The 20,435-nt window shown below is 51.1% G+C and overlaps 1 protein-coding gene across 1 annotated transcript; it reads left to right on the top strand.

Moving 5' to 3' along the window:
- The first annotated feature begins 3,147 nt into the window (after positions 1-3,147).
- Positions 3,148-16,780, top strand: FBXO46 (F-box protein 46). Its single transcript, XM_061174425.1, has 3 exons — positions 3,148-3,213; positions 3,880-4,063; positions 14,304-16,780. The coding sequence occupies exon 3, from the start codon at positions 14,382-14,384 to the stop codon at positions 16,197-16,199; it is 1,818 nt and encodes a 605-aa protein (XP_061030408.1). The 5' UTR covers positions 3,148-3,213; positions 3,880-4,063; positions 14,304-14,381; the 3' UTR covers positions 16,200-16,780.
- Positions 16,781-20,435: the final 3,655 nt, after the last annotated feature.

Raw genomic sequence — 20,435 nt, 5'->3', positions numbered from 1 at the left:
ATCTCAAATTGCAAATTGGGGCCCATAAATCATGATTCAGACCTAAAACTAAAAGGAGCAGATTCCCAAACTTTGACTTCAGAACTTCAGTCTTAACAGTGAAATGTCAGACCCTGCAATGGGAACCAGATCTGAAAACTGTGGCTTGAGATCGCTAAACTGTGATATTAAGACACTAAAACTATGACTTTAAACTCCTAAAGTGAGGACCTAGAACATAAAAAGGAGCCCTTCCCAAACCTAAACGCCCTAAACTCTAATACTGAGATGCTCTAGACCCCCAAACTGTTAATTTCTGATCTTCAAATATGAACCCAATCTTAGTATTAAGAACACAGACCAGGGCTTCCCTGGCAGCGCAGTGGTTAAGAATCCGCCTGCCAATGCAGGGGACACGGGTTTGAGCCCTGCTCTGGGAAGATCCCACATGCCGTGGAGCAACTAAGCTGAGCCTGCGCTCTAGAGCCCGCGAGCCACAACTACTGAGCCCGAGTGCCACAACTACTGAAGCCCGCGCGCCTAGAGCCCGTGCTCCGCAACAAGAGAAGCCACCGCAATGAGAAGCCCACGCACCGCGACGAAGGGTAGCCCCTGCTCACCGCAACTAGAGAAAAGCCTGCGCGCAGCAACAAAGACCCAACGCAGCCAAAAGTAAAAATAAATTAATTAATTAAAAAAAGAAAAAAACACAGACCACAAACCTTAATATTGAGAACCCAAACCCTAAAGTAAGAAATTCAATCTCCCCAGAGCAAACCTCAACCCCCCAAATTGACCTCAGATCCTAAAACAAAGACCTCTAGATCCCCAAACTGTCACTTCAGACCCTCAAATTGTGACCCCCAACCCTAAACTGAGATCTCACCTGTGAGTTCCACTCTGAAACCCAAACTCTAAAATTGAAGCCTCATACTCAATGTGGGGGACCGCAGGTCCTAACAATTCTCAAAGTTCCAAACTGTGACTCCAGACCCTAAATCTCATACCTCATACTCTACATTGAGATTCTAGACCCTAAATCTACACTGGAGCTTCAATCCTCCCAAATTAGACCCCGGACCCCCAAAATGCTATTCTAGACTTCCAGATCCCCAGACTAGGATCTCTGATTCCAACAGGAAAGCTTCCAGCCACAAAACCCAAGACCTTCAGATTTCCAAAACGAGTTCTCTCCAGACACAAATCCCGAGACCCCAGATCCTAACTTGTGACCCCCAAATCCCCAACCCTATTCAGATACTTCGTATCTGAAACTTGAGCGTGGATCCCCAAACCTAGGCCCAGCCTCAAACCCAAACGCCGGCTCTGCTGCTCGGTTCCTGCCTCCCCCAGGGCCTGGGCACCCAAGGCACACCCGCCCTCCCGTCTGCCTGAAACTCCCAGAGGGAGGCCACGACCACGAAGTGGACCCCAGGCTCCCCTCTGGCCGGCTAGTCACCCGCCCCGTTCCCCTTGGCCTCTAGCACCCGCCTCAGGACGTGCACAATGGCGTGAGCACCCCCCCTTCTGGTTTTGCGCCAGCCCCACACTTGGGAGCCCGATCAGACAGCGTCTCGTGCTGGTCCCGGTAGGCTGGCCGCGTGCGCGAACCTCAGGCCGGCCTCAGCCACCACGTTCCCAGCCCAGGTGTGAGGTGGACGCGAATCCCCTTTGGCGCGAGGCTCCTGCGCGAGGCCTGAGGAGAGCAAGAGCGAACTCTTGAGGCCAGGCCACGCCCTCACCACTTCCCGCCAAAATGTGTTGGGTGCGAGACTGGAGAGGGAAAACGGCAGGGTTCGAGTGGCCGTGCGCACGCGCGCCTGGGGAAGGCCCTGTCTTCCAGCACAGCGCTAGCCTGGCCTCGCGCCTCCTGACACACTCTTTGCCGGTACGCGCCAAAGTGCCGACCAATCAGCGTTCGCTCAGCTGCCCGCCTTTTCGGCAGGTGCCGCCCCCTCAGGCCCCGCCCCCAGGCCACTTCTGAGGTCCCGAGCCAGTGGAGCCTAATGAGGAGGCGGGGTCTCCCTAACTGCCAACTCTCCGGACGCAAGGGAGATGTGACCAGTCTCCCTTCCCAACCTCTGGTGTCCCGTTACCAACTTTTCCCTTTAGCGCATGTTTAATGAGGGCCTACTGTGTGACAAGCGCTATGCTAGAAGTTGGGAATTTAGCCAAAGTCTTCCCAGTGCAGTTGGGAAGGCTCACAGACCGTGAGAATCTAGTGAGGCAGAGGCTGCATTAAAGAGAGATAAATTGAGAAAAGATTCAGAGGAGGGCCATTGGAATCGAGCCTTAATAGCAGTTCCCCTCATGAAGTTGTTATGTTCCTTAATATAGCAAACTTTCCATTTTAGAAAGTTCACTCTCATGGCCCGTGAGGAGGATGGACAGGAAAATATAGCTTAAGGGGAGACCATCTAGCAACCTAGTGGAGAGCAGAGGCCCTGGGGTCCAACACATTTCAGTTCAAATCACTTTCTTGCTGTGTTGCCCTGGAGAAGAATCTAATTCTTTCTGCCTTAGTTTTTATAAATTTGGGATAATTCTTGGGTTCTGTGCAGAGTGTCTGGCATATAATTAACATACAATAGATATTTACTCAACATTTGTTTACACTCTTTTGTGTGCTTGAACAAGCTAGAAAAAGGTGCCTGTCTTCGTGAATCTTCTATGATATGTACAAATTTCTAGTGCATGGAGCTATCCTCCCTCCTAAAGCTTAAGGCTAATTTCCTTATTTGTAAATTAGGAGGTGGTGGTAAGAAAACCAGGGGGAAAAATGGATGGGAAAGTGTTTGAGAAAGTACAAGGCACTGTTAATTATTATGTTAATCAGTTTAAGTAAATCTGTAAACTTGCTCTTCCCACCTCTCCACCCCTCACAAAAACTGCCCCTTTGCAGTTTTCTCAATCCCTTTTCCAAGGGCCCCGGGCCAAAATGGTGGAGGCTGCACTCCAACTCCCAGTGCGCCTGGCGGGGGCGCTCTGTGCGCCTGCGCTGTCAGGCCCCCTCTCTACCTCCTGGGAGTTAGAGTCGTTCTTTTCCTCAGCCCGCCCAGTTTGCTTTCTTCCCCACCTCCAAGCTTGACCGTGCTGCCTTCTGGGAGTTGTAGTCCGTGGCCGCCCGGACTCCAATTCCCAGCGGGCTTCGGGGCGGGAACCCGGAAGGGGAGGCTGGAGAGGAGCGAGTGGGGGAAACCCGCGTAGTCGAGGCAGCTGCAGCGTGGGGAGATGGTGAGAACCCCGAGAGGGGGCCGGGGGCGCTTGAGAACCCGGGCGGGGGTTCGGGACCCTGTGGCGAGAGAGAAGAGGCAGGGACTAAAGAAGGGGCTGGGTGAGGGGAGATCGCTTGGGGGAGGGGATTGGGAGAAATGGGAGCCGGAGGGAATAGTAGAAGAATGGGGGCTGGGGATGGGTCTTGAAGGTGGGGAGAGAGTCGAGCTTTGGGATTGATTGTGAGGGAGCTCAGAGCTGGGGAAAGGAGTCCCGAGTTGGAGAAGGGGCTGGGCGTCCTGGCAGAGGCCCTGAAGGGGGCAATTTCGAGGGGTTTAGCGTAGGGGATGTGGAAAGGCATGGGAGTCAGTGCTAGATGAATGAAGGGGTCTGGAGGCTCCGAGGGAAAGGCCAGCTGTGGATGCGGTGGGTTGGAGCCTCTGGATCGGATTGGGGGCAGGAGGGCAAGCTGAGATGGTGGAAGAGAGAAATCAGTGGTAGAGTGGTGTGTAGGTTAGGATACAGAACTGTGGGTGGAGTGCGGAGCATGAGACGAGGGGCCTGCCTGTAGCGATAGTTTGCTTAGTCCAGCCAGAGACTCCCGATAAACTGGACAGTCACAGAACTGTAGGATAATATGGCCAGCAGGGGCCATAAAGACGACCTTTTGCACTCTCGTTTCTCCAGTGGGATTAGAAAAGTGTAGCGGATTACGTGTATGGACATTCCAGCATTCAGATCTTTTCTTCTGCTACTCCTTTGTGACCTGGGCAAGTGTCCCCTCTTTGAAACTCAGTGCCCTTATCTATTGTGGGAACAACATGCCACTGAGAAGAGAGGAGGCTTCATAAGATCGTCATCCCGGCTCGGGGTAAGTCCTTAGTCTAAGAGCTGTTGGTGGGAAGTTCCCCACCCCAGGAATGTGACTGGGTCACAGGTGCTAATGGATTCCCTCCTTTTTAGTCCAGCCTCAGGGGCGTTTTCTCAAAACCTGGCACTGAGCTGGGCACACCCCAGCTCAGAAACATGCGGGGGCGGGAGGGGGCGGGTTCCCCACAGTCGATTCCAGCTAACACTTACTGTTTAGGAAGTGCCTGGCCCTGTTCTTAGCTACTTGTATGTATTAAGTCCTTTAATTCTGACAACACCCCTAAGTTGTAGGTGCTGTTATTTTCTCCATTCTACAGAAAGGAAGCAGAGGCACAGAGAGGTTCAGCAACTTTCCCAAGGTCATCCAGCATTAAACGATAGACTCAGGATTCCAACCTAGACATCCTGGCTCAGAATCTGTGCTCTCCCCACTGTAATTTACTCTCCTCTCCTTGTACTGAAGTACAATGTCATGAGTAGGGCAGAGACTTGAGAACTGAAGCAGTCCTCAGTTTGAATTTTAGTTCTGCCATTTACTTGCTGTGTGACCTCGGGCAAGTCTTTTGGCCTCTCCTCAATTATAAAATGGGATCAGAACCCCTAGGAAGGTTATAGGGTTCGGGAAGGTAAGCACGTGAAGTGCTTGGAGTAAGTGCTTTATACACCTGAGTTGTCGTTTTTTTTTGAATGGGAATGGGAAACGCAGACCTGAGAGAGGGCAGTAGAGAAGGACCAGCGAGGGAGACATCAGCCAGGCTGCCTTTCCTTTCTCTCCCAGGTTCCTCCCATATCCTGACTCTTGTAGTTCCCCACCCTCTACCCCTGGGCACCCAAGCCCAAGGGTGACTCCCCGAGGGGGTGCTCAGAAACTCAATCTGTCCCCATTCCCATTCCTAGCCCCAGCCAAATATAAATATTTCACTTGCCAATGCCCAGCCTGGCCCAACTCCAGGTATTTCTGTGAATATGAAATATTTCTAACAACTGTGTGCTTTTTTCTCCCAACTTTTTGGTCATTAGGACCTCACTGGGCAGTTTGGCAACTTTGTCAATCATTTTGAAACGGTTTGGTTCATTTGTCTTGAGGCTTCCGGGGTTTATCCCATAAACTGTCTGACCCTGATAGGAAAGCTTATGGTTAATAGCATCAGCGTCAGATAGGACCACATTCCTGTCCCCGACCTCTGCTGCTGTGTGTCCTTGGCCAAGTTGCTTTCCCCCTCTGGGCCTCAGTTTTCTCATATGTAAAATGGGGCCACATTCCAACCGTGAGGCTCTTGTCAGCAGTTGATGAGGTCACATGTATAAAACGCCTAGTGCGTATTAAGCTCTTAATAAGTGTGAAGTATTTTGATTAATTTTATTCTTTCAAGAAAAATTTATTGAACATGTGCTCTGGAACCAGAACACCCAGATTTGAATCCTGGCTCCATCACCCACCAGCTATGTGACTTTGGACAAGTCACTTAACCCCTCTGGACCTCAGTTTCCTCTTCTGGAAAATGGGGGTTCATCCCTTGAGTAGTCCACCATGTTGATAGAGCACCTACTATGTGCCAGGGCCTGTACCAGGTACATTTTTATCTCCAGGTCTCCTGTTAGTTTGGGGAAAAGTTGCCAACCTCTTACTCTTCCCTGTAGCAGTTTGTCACATCTGGGTGCCCCGGGGTGATGTGACACCTTTTTCCCCCTTTATTTGTTTCTCTTAGAAAACGTGTCTCGTTTCCAAGTTATTTTGCCTTTTCTTCAAATCTTAAGTGTGTTTTCAGCCTGTGCTTATCTGAAGCTTACTCATACAAAATGATATATTTTTTTTATCATTGTGAATGGTATATTTCTAGCGGCTCTGGTAAAGCTGCGTTATTCCTAAAAGCACAGGTTTTCTCAAAGACTTGGCTTGTCACCTGCTCCTGACCCCTCAATTAAGATCATAACCCCCGCTTTACACTCCTCATCCCTCTCACTTGGTATGTTTGTTTCCCTGTAGCACCTTGAAAATTACTATCTATTTCTTGTCCCCTCTCTCTAATCCATGAGGACAAGGATTTCTGTCTCCTGTGCCCTGCATGTCCCCGATGCCTGGAACAGTGTCTGGCACCCAGTAGCTGCTCTGTAAATTCTGTTTAATTACTAGGTGAGACCCAATACCCAACAGTAACAAAGGCATGGCCATATTTTGATTATTGTGGGGGAGTAGGATCGGTTTCATTTCAGAATGTGAAATAAAGAGAGATGTCTTTGACTCCATCAGTGATAACTCTTCAGCAGTCTCACTTTTTTTTTTTTTTTGGCCGCACTGCGCAGCTAGCGGGATCTTAGTTCCCCGACCAGGGATCGAACCTGTGCCCCGTGCAGTGGAAGCGGGGAGTCCTAACCACTGGACTGCCAGGGAATTCTCTGTCTCACCTTTTCTTAATAATCCTGGTGCCTTCGTATTGAACCCCTCCTTGGTGCCTTGCTGGCAGTGAGCGCTCTCCTGGGTTGATCTCAGTGAATCAGCAGCCAACCCATGGGTGGGTACTGTGATTATCTGTATTTTTCAGTGGGGGAAACCAAGGCACAGAGGGATTAAAAACCCTGCCTACGGTCACACCCCTAGAAGTGGGAAAGCTGGGGTGCTCGGAGGCCCTGTCTGGATTCTGTCTGCACCCTGGATCTCTAGATCCTGAGGATTTGGATGATTCGTACCATCAGCTGTTAGTCAGAAAGGGAAACTTGAGAGGGGGAGAGAGACCAGCAGACCCTGAGTCCAAAAAGCCAATAAAGGGACATGGATGGATCAGGGTTGCGGACAAAGTAGTAGTGGGGGTGACGGGGTAGAGACGGTGGAGGATAGAAGGAGGAGGAACAGGAGCAGAGCCCCGGGGTCCTGCCACTGATGCCTGTTTGGCAGTGGGCAAGTGCGTTCCCTGGGCACCACTCTGTGCCCAGCCCTGTGCTGGCACGACCTTGACCTCCCGGACCATGGGATGGAGGTACCCCAAGGTGGGGGGAGGGGGGGATCCCCTGACTCAGCGTGGGGGAGTCACGCATCTGCTTTTTATCCTTTCCTTCCTTCTTTGGCTTATTCTGTGGTTGCTACTGTTTCCAGCTTCTCAAGTGGCAGGCTGAGCTTGTTAATTGTCAGCCTTTCTCCTTTCTCTGTGCATTGATAGAAGCAGGTTCTCCCTCCATCCGCTGCACAGCTGTCCTTGGAGCTCCCTTTACCTTCATCTGGGGATTCCTTCCTTTTGCCTTTTTCTGGGCTAGATCTTATTTCTTTGATCTGATAGTTTCCTTTTTCTTGGTTTATTCCTTCCTGTGGTGAAGCAAATCCTCCAGTAGCTTTCTGAGAAACGGTTCCTGGGCATGTTTTGTTTGTTTGTTCGTTCATTTTGTTTTGCCAACTTGCACCTCTCATGGAAGAATTTTCAACAGGGGAGTGCTGTGGTCTGATTTGTGTTTGGAACGCTCTCTCTGGCTACCATGGAAAGGATGGAGCCGGAAGAGCTAAACCAGGCCAGGGAGCCACGTGCGGAGGCTGGAGCAGCTGTACCTTTGAGGAGAGGTCCCAGCCTTCCAGAAACCCAGAGGATGAAGGGGAGAGAGGCCCTCACCCAGGTCATTGTCATTCAGCAAGGGCAGGTGACAGGTGCTGCCAGAGGAGGCCTGAGGAGGAAGAGATCCTGTGTAGCTTAGGAGGGCACCAGCACAGCTCCTGGAGGAGGTGGCATCCTACCTTGGTCCTGGGAGCAGGATTTCCACCAGTGGACTCGGCTGGACCAGCTAGTTTTTCACAAGAGGTCCCCAGTAGCAACTGTGCAGAAGGCAGACAGTATGGCAGTGTTAGGGGTTTGTTCAAACAAATATGCACTGCACACCTGTGATGTGCTCGGGCGTTGCTTCTCACACTTAATTGTGCTTGCAATCCCCCAGAGAGCTTGTTGAAGTGCACATTCTGATTCAGCGGGTGTAGGGCAGAGCCCAAGATTGCATTTCTAACACACTCCCAGCGGCTGCCGCTCTGGGGACCACACTAATAGTAGCCAACTGCTCGGCGCTGTTCTAAAAGCTGGCGACACAGCAGTGAAAAAAAAACTAGGCAAAAATATCAGCCTTGGGGGAGCTTTCATTTTAGTGAGGGGAGCGGACAGTAAACTTTATAAAGTTTATAGTGTATTAGATAGTAACATGTGCTAAGGAGAAAAGTAAATCAGGGAAGGAGAGTGTGTATGTCTGTCTGTGGCAGGAGCTGCAGTTTTCAATCAAGGAAGGTCTTGTGAACAATAAGGTCCTACTGTATAGCACAGGGAACTCTATTCAATATCCTGTGATCAACCATAACGGAAAAGAATATGAAAAAAGAATATGTATATATGTACAACTGGATCACTTTGCTGTACAGTAGAAATTAACACAACATTGTAAATCAACTATACTTCAATAAAATAAGTTAAAAAAAAAAAAAAAAGGAAGGTCCCATGAAGGTGATCTGAGGAGGGGGTGAGCCCTGTGAATACCTGGGGAAGAGTATTCTAGGCATAGGGAACAGAGAGTGCAAAGGCCTTGCGGATTGAACAAGATGATCCAGGAACAAGATGATCCAGGAAAAGTGCTCCATATACTCAATGAATGAGCTGCTTGCACTCTGGAGTCAGCCAGACTCTTGGAGTCAAAGCTCAGCCACAGAGCTGCGTCCGACTGCAATTACTTAGCCCTTCTATGCCTCCACTTCCTAATCCCTGAAGCGAGATGAAAACTAGTAAGATGATGTGAGAATTAAATGAGTTAATATTTGTAAAGTACTCACAGCAAAGCCTGGCTCACGGTGAGTGCTCCAGTGTTAACTGCTGTTGTGATCATCATTTGCTCTGTAATATATTCATGTTGGCCATGATTGTTTATTTGGATGTCTGCCCCCTTTCCCACGAGCTCTTTCTGGTGAACTCAGTGTCATCTCTGTATCCCCAGCATCCAACCCAGGGCCAGCACACAGGAGGACCTCTGAATGTCAGATGAGGGATATAAAACTGGATTCTCTAATTGTCGGGGGCATTCCAGCAAGGGTGCTGGTTGTGCGGTTCAGGTCCTTACTGATTTTATCTTTTCAGCCAATGTCTTATGGAGAGATATATTAAGGTGTCCCATTACATTTGTGGATTTGCCAAACTGTTTGTCATTCTGTTGTTCTTTGCTTTGTATATTTTGAGGCCATAGTATTAGGAGCACGTATGTTGAGAACTTTTGTGTATAATGGGTCAGTTTGTTTTGTCACCATCTTTGTTCCTAATAATACCTTTTGCTTTTGTCAGTTGTTACTATTTTTTTAAACAGCAATGTCACTCCTCTCCTTGACTCTTGGTTCATATTTGCCTGGTCAGTCTTTTCCCATCGTTTTATTTTCAGTCTTTCTGGCTTCTGATGTTTTACAATAAATGGATCTTCACGGAGCATTCTCTAAAAGCTGTCTTAGCGTAGGGCTTTGTGCTGGGCTCAGTGTGTGGAAGTTAGAAAATTCTGCCCCAGTGACCTCGGACACAGATAGAATACTTGGGTGTGAAACAGAATTTACACTGTCAGGCTTCATGGAGTTTACGACATGGAGCCTCTGGAAAAGGAGCTTTGATCCATTCAGTCCCATGCTGGGCAGTGTTGCTGGGGTCACCATGATGAGCATGATACCTCTGACCCTTCCTTCCTCCTCTCCTCCCGGGGGTTCACTCTCCAGTGGAGGAGACAGATCCATCTCTAGACAGTGATGACTCAAGAGTGGGCAGGGCTGGGACTTGGGAACCCAGAGGTCCCCCTCTGGGCAGTTGGGAGGTTTCCAGGAAGGGAGCTCAGGGAAGGCCTCTCTGTTAAAGATACAGGCCCATTAAAGTTACATTTGAGCAAAGACCCAAATGATAGAAGGGATTGAACCATGTGGAGATCTGGGGGGAAAGCATTGCAGTCAGAGGAAACAGCAGATGCGAAGACTATGGAAGGGAAGAGCTTGGTGACTCTGAGAAATAGATAGCAAGGAGGCCAGTGTGGGAGCCCAGAGGTGGAGCCTGACCCAGCCTGGGAGGTTAGCTTCCTGGAGCAGGGGATGGCTGAGCTGAGACCCCAGAGAATATATAATTAAACAGTAGAGTGCAGCAATCTAGAATCAGATTCCCTGGGTTCATATCCCTACTCGAAGTCACACCAGTTATGTGTGACCTTGGGCTAGTTAGGCAACCTGTCCTGCCTCAATTTCTTCATCTATGCAATGGAGATAACAGCTCCTATCGAGGATCAGATAGGGCCCCAGTATCCTAACTACTCTGTATGCCAGATCAGGTGCTTACCTGGGTCCACTGGGGGTGTGGAAGAGTGGGGAAGGACGAGGCTGGACCGGTGGGGTATCTGGGCTTTTTCCCAAGGGCACTGGGGAGTTATGGTAGGTTCTGAGAAGGGTAGGGACAAGGTCAGGTTTATACTTTTAGAAGACCCTTCTGGCTCTGATGTGTGGGATGGTTGGTAGCAGGCAGGGTGGTGGGGATGGACAGATGCCTGCAGTGGGGCCACCTTTGAGTGTCTCTTGAGTCTGCCTGGCACTGAAAGGTTCTAGGCCAGTGCTGTTCAAGAGAAATATAAAGTGAGCCTTACGCGCAATTTAAAATCTTATAGTAGCCACATTTAAAAAGTCAAAAGAAGGAGATGAAGTTAATTTTAAGTATTTTAACTCAATTATATCCTAAATAGTATCATTTTAACAGGTAATCAATATTAAAAAAACATTATTGAGGTATTTCATAGTCTTTTATTGTACCAACTCAGAGTCAGATTTGCGGCGCCTGGTTGGAAGGGCTGCCCGGAGAGGTCCTTTTGGCCACACGGCCTGAGCCTTGAATGCCAGGCCCAGAGGCTTAGACTCACTGCCGCGGGAGCCATCGCAGGGTTCTGCGCATTTGTTTTTCAGGGTTAGGTGATCCCGCTGCCCAGTTTCCCCCGCAGGAAATCTCGCCCCCCAGGGCTCCCTACCAAAGCTAGGCACTTTTAGATCTTTCTAACCCCTTCCTTCCGGCCTGGAGTCTCAATCCCTAAACTGCTTGGCCCTTTAAATCTCAACTGTCAATCAAGGCTCCTGTTTAGAGGAAACGTCGTAATAAACCTCTCCTTGAATGCCGTGGCCTCAGTCCTGGCCTTGTCCCTCCGTTTAGCAGGAAGTTGGGAGTTGTTCCACGCTCTCTTGCACTCGGCTGTTTCCACACCCCCTTCGTCACCTCTCGCCTACTCCTCCCTCCAAAGTTGGGCCCCTTCGCCAAGGCCTTCCTTATATGGGCATGGCCCCGAACGGCCGCCGCTCATTGGCTGGGGGCCTCACGCGCGCGTCTGTCAACAAAGGGGCGGAGGGAAATTAGTCGGGTGCCCGCCCGCGCGACAGCCGGAGGGAAGAAGCGAGGGGGCGGGCCCTCTTCCCACTCGTGCGCACGCGTGTGTGTGCAGCCACCTTCTCCCGCCGCAGGGGGGGCGGGGCTCGCCGGTGGGGGCTCTTTGGGGGCGTGTTTCGGTTTCGAGGGTAGCCCCAGGGGTTGGCGGATTCCGGGGAGGCTATATTTGGGGGCTTGGGGACATTCTTGCGTGCGTGTGGGGATACTTTGGGGTTCCCTCGAGTTTAGGGGGCACCTTGGGATTTCGGTTTCCGTTCTGTTGTAGTGTGGAAGGTTCGGTTGTGTTGTAGGGGATCTCCCGTGTGGATTGGGGTGTTTGGTGGGTATAGGATTTGGGGAGCCACGGAGAGACTGAGAAGCAAAGAAAAGAGTCCAAGAGTACCAATTCTGGACCCAGAATGCGTGGGCTTTCGGCTCTCCCGACTTCCTACCTGATTGTCTCCGGACATGGGATTTAACCTTTCTGTGCCTCATTTGGAAACGGACTGATAACACTACCTGCTTCCTAGGGACGGGGGAGGATTAGCAGGCGTTGTTAGAACAGTACCCAGTAAGCTGCCAGCGAGCATGCCATAAGCTCATGTCTGCTTATTAACATTTTGTAAGGTTTCTTTGGGAGTATTTTGGAGGTTCTTCTGGCTTTTGAGAAATATCTGGTTTGGGATTAGTTTTATGTGTTACGGAGCTTTTATGCTTTAGTGAGTTGTTTTGCGGTTGGGGGGCTTCTGTGGAATTAGGGAATACATGTGGAGGTTTAGAAAGAGTTTGAGGTGAGTATAGGATTTCAGGAAACTGGTCTTTTGGGTCATCTGTGAGGTTGGGAAATTGCTGTGTGTGTTTGAGTTCTTGGTTAGGCATGGGATCTGTGAGGGGTTCGTTGAGATTGAGGCTTTCTGTGCTGGAGGGGATATTTTTAGGTTTGGAAGTTTAGAGCAGGATTTGAGAGCGTCTGGATATTTTACGTCAGGATACATTTGCATCTATAGAGAATGAATGGCCTTTGATGTGGTAGCTTCTATTCCTGGACATTTTAGATGTGTTGGTGGTTGGTAAACTTAGCCTTCTATAGGTTTTAGGGGCTGTGTGGCATTTTTGTTTTTGTTTTTTTAAGCAAGAAACTGGCATTTCAGCAGGGGCTGTAAGTATTGGGGTAGGTGGGATTGGGGATTACGGGGGGCAAGGATATTTAGGATTAGGACTTTCTGTTTCTGGGGTCTGTGGATGTTTGGAGGCTGTCTAGATCTTGAATGGTGTCTACAGGGCTATGAAGTAAATGGTGATTTAGTGGTGTCTGTGGTATTGCCTGAATTTAGAGGGACCATATATACTGCAGAGGTCAGCAAACTTTTTCCATAAAGTGCCAGATAATGAGTATTTTAGGCTTTGCAGGCCATATGTTCTCTGTTGCCACTACTCAGCTCTGCCATGATAGCATGAAAGCAGTCATAAACAAATGAACATGTTTCAATAAAACTTTATTTGCAGAGGCAGGCAGTGGGCCAGATTTGGCCCGTGGCTCAAAATAGTCTGACCAGGAGTCAGCAAACTACTTCTACCAGTCTGTAAGCATGTGGAAGTTTCGATGTTTGAAGGGTATTTCGTTGGGGTTTTTTTAATTTATTTTTATTTTTGGCTGCATTGGGTCTTCGTTGCTGCACGCGGGCTTTCTCTAGTTGCGGCGAGCGGGGGCTACTCTTCGTTGCAGTGTGCGGGCTTCTCATTGTGGCTTCTCTTGTTGCGGAGCACAGGCTCTAGGCGCGCGGGCTCAGTAGTTGTGGCACGCAGGCTCAGTAGTTGTGGCGCACGGGCTTAGTTGCTCCGCGGCATGTGGGATCTTCCCAGACCAGGGATCGAACCCGTGTCCCCTGCATTGGCAGGCGGATTCTTAACCACTGGGCCACCAGGGAAGCCCTGAAGGGTATTTTGGTTTCAAGATGTCTGGAGGGAAATGGGCCAGGGAAGGATTGAGACTGAGGGATTGAGACTCTTGGTCCTGCAGTGGAACCTGGTCGTGTCAGAGTCATTAGCAAAATTGCTTCCAGATTAGGTCACGCACACAAAGTCATTGCAAAATAAAACGGTCACTATTACAAGTCCTAAATTGAAAAGTCTGGAAAACAAGTTTGAGGGCCTGGTGTTACACTATGTAAGCCTTCCCCACTCTGAGCCTCAAACTCAGCAAGTTGTGAGTAACTTGAGGAAACTAGACTAGAAAGGCCTTCTCATCCCAGGGGTCTGCGTTTGTGCTTAAGGGAATTACCTGCCCAGTCTTGGTGCAAGTGTGTGCATCTTTCTGGGTGAGGATACACAGCTTTAAGGGATCCTTCAAGAGCCTCATGACCCAAGCAAAGTGAGGAGCTGAATTCTTAAGGACCTCTCTGTCTCCGACCTCTGATTTTCTTCCCCTGCCCAGCCTACCTTGTTGCTGCATCCTCTGGGCTCAAGCCGCAGTAGCCGTGGGCAGGGCTGGGAATTCTTGTCTTTTCAGGAACTTGTTACTAGGTGAGCAAATAGAAAAAGGAGGAGCTGTCAGTTGGTACTTTCATTTCTGTTTAAAAAGTTACAGCAGCAGGAGGCCTCTGGATCGTGAGTGAACCCAGTCAGGCTGTGAGACGGCGGAGGGTTGGAGCAAACTGCCAGCTCCGGTCACACTCTTTGTTTTACAGGAGCAGGTCCTGTCCCCTCTGCAGCCTTCCATTTGCTCACCTGTGCCAGGGGGGCGGGAACAGGATCTCAGTGGTCTAGTTTGGTCTGTCCCCTCAGGTCAGGAGACGTTGAGGTCAGTGGGATACTGGGAGGGCAGGCCGTTCCCCAGCTCCCCAACCTCCTCTTCCCTGTCTCCAGGTGGCCTGTGGAGCCCCCCACCGCCATTCAGGTCCTGAGATGTGGTGAACCCCCGCCTGTCTGCCACCATTCCCCAGAATGGACCGAGGGGGCCTCCTTCCCTTTCAGCTGTGGTGCCCCCGGCCCTTTGGCACCTACTCCCAGAACCAGCCGCGCCCGCCTTCCGCAGCCCTCAAGCCGTCGGCCTGTCCTGAGCCAGGCGGGGGGGCGGAGCCAGACCATGGCCCTGCCCACTCAGAAAACACACCCCCAGCCTTGGCCACGGAGGCTCCTGCCTCCCAGCCTGCCCCGCTCCTTTCAGCAGCCGCTGCCGGCGATGAGGGTCGAGTCCTGCTGGACACGTGGTATGTTATCAAGCCCGGGAATACAAAGGAGAAGGTGGCCTTCTTTGTGGCCCACCAGTGCGGTGGAGGCAGCCGGGCCAGCTCCATGAAGGTCAAGGGGCACTGGGGCAGTGACAGCTCCAAGGCCAAGCGGAGGAGGCGCTGTCTTGAGCCTACGAAGGCTCCTCCGGACCCAGGGGGACAAGACGGGCCCCCTGCTGCTGAGGGGGCCCCAGCCTCAGCCAGTGAGGATGTGGACCTGCTCTCTGTGGCTGAGATGGTGGCCCTGGTGGAACAGCGGGCCGCCCTGGCCCTGCAGAGCTACCCGCGTCCGAGCACCCCAGCGCCTGTGGTCTACGTGTCGGCCGAGCAGGGTGGGCCTGCCAAGGGGCTGGGGTCCGAACGGCGGTCTGGTGGCGGGGACTGCAGCCGTGTGGCGGAGGCCGTGGCCCACTTCGAGGCTCAGCGGGACAACCCTCCAGCCAAAGGCCTCCGCAAGGAGGAGCGGCCCGGGCCAGGCCCCGGGGAGGTGCGCATCGCCTTCCGGATCTCCAACGGCCGAGAGCCCCGTGCACCGGATGGCAGCTTGCCCAACGGGAGTGGGGGCCGGCCGGGTTGTGTCTACCCTGGCAGCCCGGGTCCTGGGGCCCGGGCCAAGGACAAGATCACCTGCGACCTGTACCAGCTCATCAGCCCCTCTCGGGATGCCCTCCCCAGCAATGTGGAGTTTCTGCTGGCTAGGGCGGATGAAGCCAGCGAGGGTGAGACCCCAGCCCCTGCCAGGCCCGAGGACACTCCCCCGGCTCCCCCTCCACCCCCTGCCCGGGACTGTGGCGCGTCAGGCTTCCATGTGGATGTGGTGGTGACGGGGGTGGTGGATGAGTGCATCTTCTTCGGCAAGGATGGTACCAAAAACGTGAAGGAGGAGACGGTGTGCCTGACCGTCAGCCCCGAGGAGCCACCCCCGCCTGGCCAGCTCTTCTTCCTCCAGCCCCGGGGACCGGATGGGCCCCCCGAGCCACCGCCAGCCGACTCACCCGCCACTGCACCCGGCCCGGACGATGCTGAGGGGACGGTGGACACCTCCCTGTGCCGCCTGTACCGGCACGTGTCGCACGACTTCCTGGAAATCCGCTTCAAGATCCAGCGGTTGCTGGAGCCGCGACAGTACATGCTGCTGCTGCCCGAGCACGTGCTGGTCAAGATCTTCAGCTTCCTGCCCACGCGGGCCCTGGCGGCCCTCAAGTGCACCTGCCACCACTTCAAGGGCATCATTGAGGCGTTCGGCGTGCGGGCCACAGACTCGCGCTGGAGCCGCGACCCGCTCTACCGCGATGACCCTTGCAAGCAGTGCCGCAAGAGATACGAGAAGGGCGATGTGTCGCTCTGCCGCTGGCACCCCAAGCCCTACCACCACGACCTGCCTTATGGACGTTCCTACTGGATGTGCTGCCGCCGAGCCGATCGCGAGACGCCCGGCTGCCGCCTGGGTCTGCACGATAACAACTGGGTGTTGCCCTGCAATGGGCCAGGCGGTGGGGGCGGCCGGGCTGGCCGGGAGGAGGGGAGGTGAAGCCGGGGGAGGGGGGGGGAAGAGCCCACCATGCCCACCCCCACCCCCTCCCCCTGGGAGCCGAGGGTCAGGACTGGGTCACCAGCCCATACCCTCAGCCCAGGCAGCGTTGATCTCCCTCCAGAACTGCGATGGTGTTCAGGGGGATGACCCAAGAAAGCACTCTGATTGACCCCTACTGGTTTTCTACTCTTCAGACCCTCAAGTAGGGTGTTTTTTTATCAGCATCTCAATTTCTTCTCCATTCAGCCCCAGCGCCCTCCCTGCCACTCTTCATACCCCAGGGACCTACAAGCAGGGAGCAGACGGCAGCTAATTTTGGTACTACTTAAGGGTTCCCCCATTCTGGCCCCCTTCCGTTCCCTCCCCCCAATTCTTTCTCTCTGGAGCTGTTTTTTTTTTTTCCCAAGAGGCTGCAGCACCCAGGGTTGGTACCCTTCCTAACCTACTACACCAGGGTTCACCTCCTCTTTAGGAATTGGGGCCATCAGATCACAGATCACATTTGGCAGTTTTCATGGCCGCCTGCCATTTCTAGACGTTTTCCCCATTAAAACAATAAAAATCAGTTTTCTCCTTAACCTCAAGCTACCAGTCTCTCTACTTCCCCTGAAGAGGAAGAGGAGAAAAAAGTTGAAGTGTAAAAATTCTCCTCCTCCCAATATTTAAGCTATTGCCATGACTCTCCCCCCTCCCCCCTGCAAAAAAGCTGTGAAGCCCTTTGCCTCCCTCTGGACAGCGTGGGGGGCCGGTGGGCAGGGACTGTGGGTTTGAATTTCTGGGTTGTTTTTCCTTCCACTCTGGGTACTTGTTCAGGTGTTGGGGTCTCTCCACCCCCCATCCACATGTGTTTCTTTAGAAGCCTTTGGTCAACCAAGACCTTGACCTTCAGGCAGTTTGATCTGGGGTATTTTTGTTTGTTCTGAGATGTGTTTTTGTTGTTTTTTTGTTTTGTTTTGGTTTTGGTTTTTCATCCTTGTGGTTCTGGAAAGCTTCTAATGTGTGGCATCTGACCAATTTTGAATTGGTCCTTTCTATAAAATCAGTATTTATAAGGCTGGGCCCAGACTGGTTTGTGTGTTGTTCAGGGAAGGGGTTTGGGAGAGAAGGGAGACATGGGCCAGTGCATGGTGAAATGGAAAAAGTTGAGAGAAGAATCCTTAGCCGAGTCCCTTAGCCTGAGATTATTTTTGACTCTTCATCATCTGTGTCGTTTTGGATTTGAAAATCTCAAAATAGTAGACGCTCAAACAAGGTAGTTTTTATTTCTTTAGAAACCCAGCGTTTGGCAGGTATGGTGGACCTGAAGTCATCGGGAACCCAGGCTCCTTCTAGCCCACTATTCCATTATTCTTTGGTTGTGGCCCTCATCCTCATGGTCCAAGATGGCTGCTGGAACTCCACCCATCACCATTTTGCAGGAAAGGAAGTCCCTTGCCTCCCAGAAGTACCACAGTGTACTTCTGTGCACATCTTACTGGTCAGAACTTTAGCCATGTGGAAGGGCTGCAGAGGAGACTGGGAAATGCAATCTTTTAGTTGGGTGCATTATGTCCAACAAAAAACTCTTACTAAAGATCCCTGTAATTAAAGCTTTAAAATATTCAGATAATTACTTACTAAAAGAAAAAGGAAAAATGGATATTGAGCGGTGGCTAACAGTCTCTGACATTCTTATCAAGGAATCAAAATTTCCAGAGACTAGGCTATCTCATAGCAGTTATTTAATACTTAGATTTTAGAATCAAAGAAACCTGGGTTTGAATCTTGGCTTGGTTTTGTGGGATTTTTGGTTTCCTATAGCGGGAAGGCCAGATTATTTGGACTCTCCTGCTGAAAACCAGAAGTAAAAAAAATCTGAAAAGCATCAAATATCCAATAAAATACAGTTAAGGATATACTCAGCCAAAAATTTAAGGGAAAGGCCCATGGGGCCCTGAAGCCACTTTTGCTCTGAGGGTATTTGCTGATGTGAACAAACTTGGATTTCCTATTTGTAGCCTTATTGGGACAAGCAGGCAGAAGTCAAGGTCAAAGCCTGTCCAAGGTGAAGAATCTAATAGGAGGTGGGATCCCACCAAACTACAAGCTCAGGTAAGTCTGACCCAGAACACTGCAGAGAAGATGTTTTAAATGCTGAGGGAGGGACTTTCCTGGTGGTGCAGTGGTTAAGAATTCTTTGCCTGCCAATGCAGGGGACATGGGTTCAAGCCCTGATCCGGGAAGATCCCACATGCTGCGGAGCAACTAAGCCTGTGCCAGCTACTGAGCCTGCGCTCTAGAGCCCGCGAGCCACAATTACTGAGCCCGCACGCCACAACTACTGAAGCCTGCGCGCCTAGAGCCCGTGCTCTGCGACGAGAGAAGCCACCGCAATGAGAAGCCCGCGCACCGCAATGAAGAGTAGCCCTCGCTTGCTGCAACCAGAGAAAGCCCGCACGCAGCAATGAAGACCCAACACAGCCAAAAATAAAATAAATCAAATAAGTTTTAAAAAAGATTTATTGAACTAAAGCTAGGTCTGAAGTAGCACAGAGACCAAAAAAAAAGAAAATAGGAAGGAAGGTTATGGAGGATACAGTGAGGAAGTCTAACACATTTAACTGGCGTTCTAGAATCAGAAGAGAGAATGGTGCAATGATAATATTTAAGGACACGATGATTGCAAATTCCAGACTGGTAAAAAGACCGGTATGCCCAGTGAGTCATAGGCAGGATAAATAAAAAGAAATGAATACCTAGACACATGCAGTGAAAGTGTCCAGCTGTGATCTTCAGCAATTGATTTCTCTGAAGCTCAGTTTCTTAATCTGAAAAATGAGAATACTGACAGTTCCTCAGAAGACTGACATGTGAGCTGTTGCATCTAGAATGTTCAACAGTTGTGCTCACCAAAGACACCTCGTGGCCTCTTCATAGTGTGAAGCTGGGGGAGCCTAAGTTTGGGGGACAGATGGGAGCTGGGGGAAACATCACCTTGCCAAGCATCAGCAGCCTCATCTGAAAAATGGGGCTCATGATCCTTACCCTGGATTCAAGTGGAAAATGTGCCAGGCCCCTTGCCCAGAACCTGGCGTGTAGTACACGCAGCAAGATGACCTGCAGGGAGGCAAGGGGCCAAGGACGTCACTGAACACACTGCTTCCCCTAACATGGAAGTGATGGTTTCACCTACTTCTGGGATGGCTGTGAGGCTAAGGGGACCTGCTGCACTTTTAAGTGCTTGGCACCATGCCTGCCACACAAGAAATGAACAAACAGGAACTAACTTTGTGATTTGAGACCCTCCTGCCACCCCGGCTGTTGATATCTGTCAGTTTCCTTTCTGAACTCAACTTCTGCCAATTCCACCTCTAAGAGGCTGTTAGTCCCCACCCCCCAAACCTCACTCTGACTTGCAGCCAATTAAAAGCCTCAGGGGGAGCTACTTTTGACCAACAATCTGTTGGTCCAGCACAGGTGATTTTTGGAAGGGAGGTAGGACATGGGGATAGGAGCACAGCTGTGGGTGAGAATCTGGGCTCTGTTCATAACTGGTTCGTAATTCTCAGCCCTGGCCACCTCATTCGCAAAATGAGAACCGAAATTGTCCCTCAGCCCGTGAGTTCTCTCGAGTCCTCGCCAGCCTTGAGTTGGCTTGCAAGGCTGATGTTCACCTTCACTCTTTAACCCTGCATCCTGGCCTGGCACCCCTGTGGCCTACCAGGTCTCCATCGAAGTCACGAAATCAGCAGGTACAGAGCCCAACACGGGACTTCCTGTCTAGGTGCCCTTTAGGTTTGCTAAGGAGCTGTGAATGAACCAAACTTGTCCCAAAGTTTGCTGATCATGAGACTTCCTCAGGTGCTTGTTACAGAGTCCCAGCCTCTCCCTGAAGTTCTGATTCAGTAGGTGGGACCTGGGAGTCTGCATTTTATTTATTTATTTTGCCTCACTGCGCAGCTTCTGGGATCTTAGTTCCCTGACCAGGGGTTGAACCCGGGCCCCGGCAGTGAGAGTGCCGAGGCCTAACCACTGGACCACCAGGGAATTCCCCGTATTTTTAAATAAGCGCCCCAGTTGAGTCTGAAAATTAGGGCTGGGAAATAATTTCTTGGGCCATCACTAGAGTTTGCAGTTACACACACCATCTCCCACTCCTGTACCCACAGCCAAAAGGGAAAGGATGGTTTGGTGTAACTAGTTTACAGTGAGTCTAGATCTGTCTGACCCATTTCTACCATAAGTACACTCAAA

This window comes from Eubalaena glacialis, chromosome 18 (genome assembly GCF_028564815.1).
Source record: "Eubalaena glacialis isolate mEubGla1 chromosome 18, mEubGla1.1.hap2.+ XY, whole genome shotgun sequence".
Lineage (NCBI taxonomy): Eukaryota > Metazoa > Chordata > Mammalia > Artiodactyla > Balaenidae > Eubalaena > Eubalaena glacialis.
The sequence above is the reverse complement of the archived record's forward strand: the minus strand, read 5'-3'. Positions and strand labels throughout refer to the sequence as shown.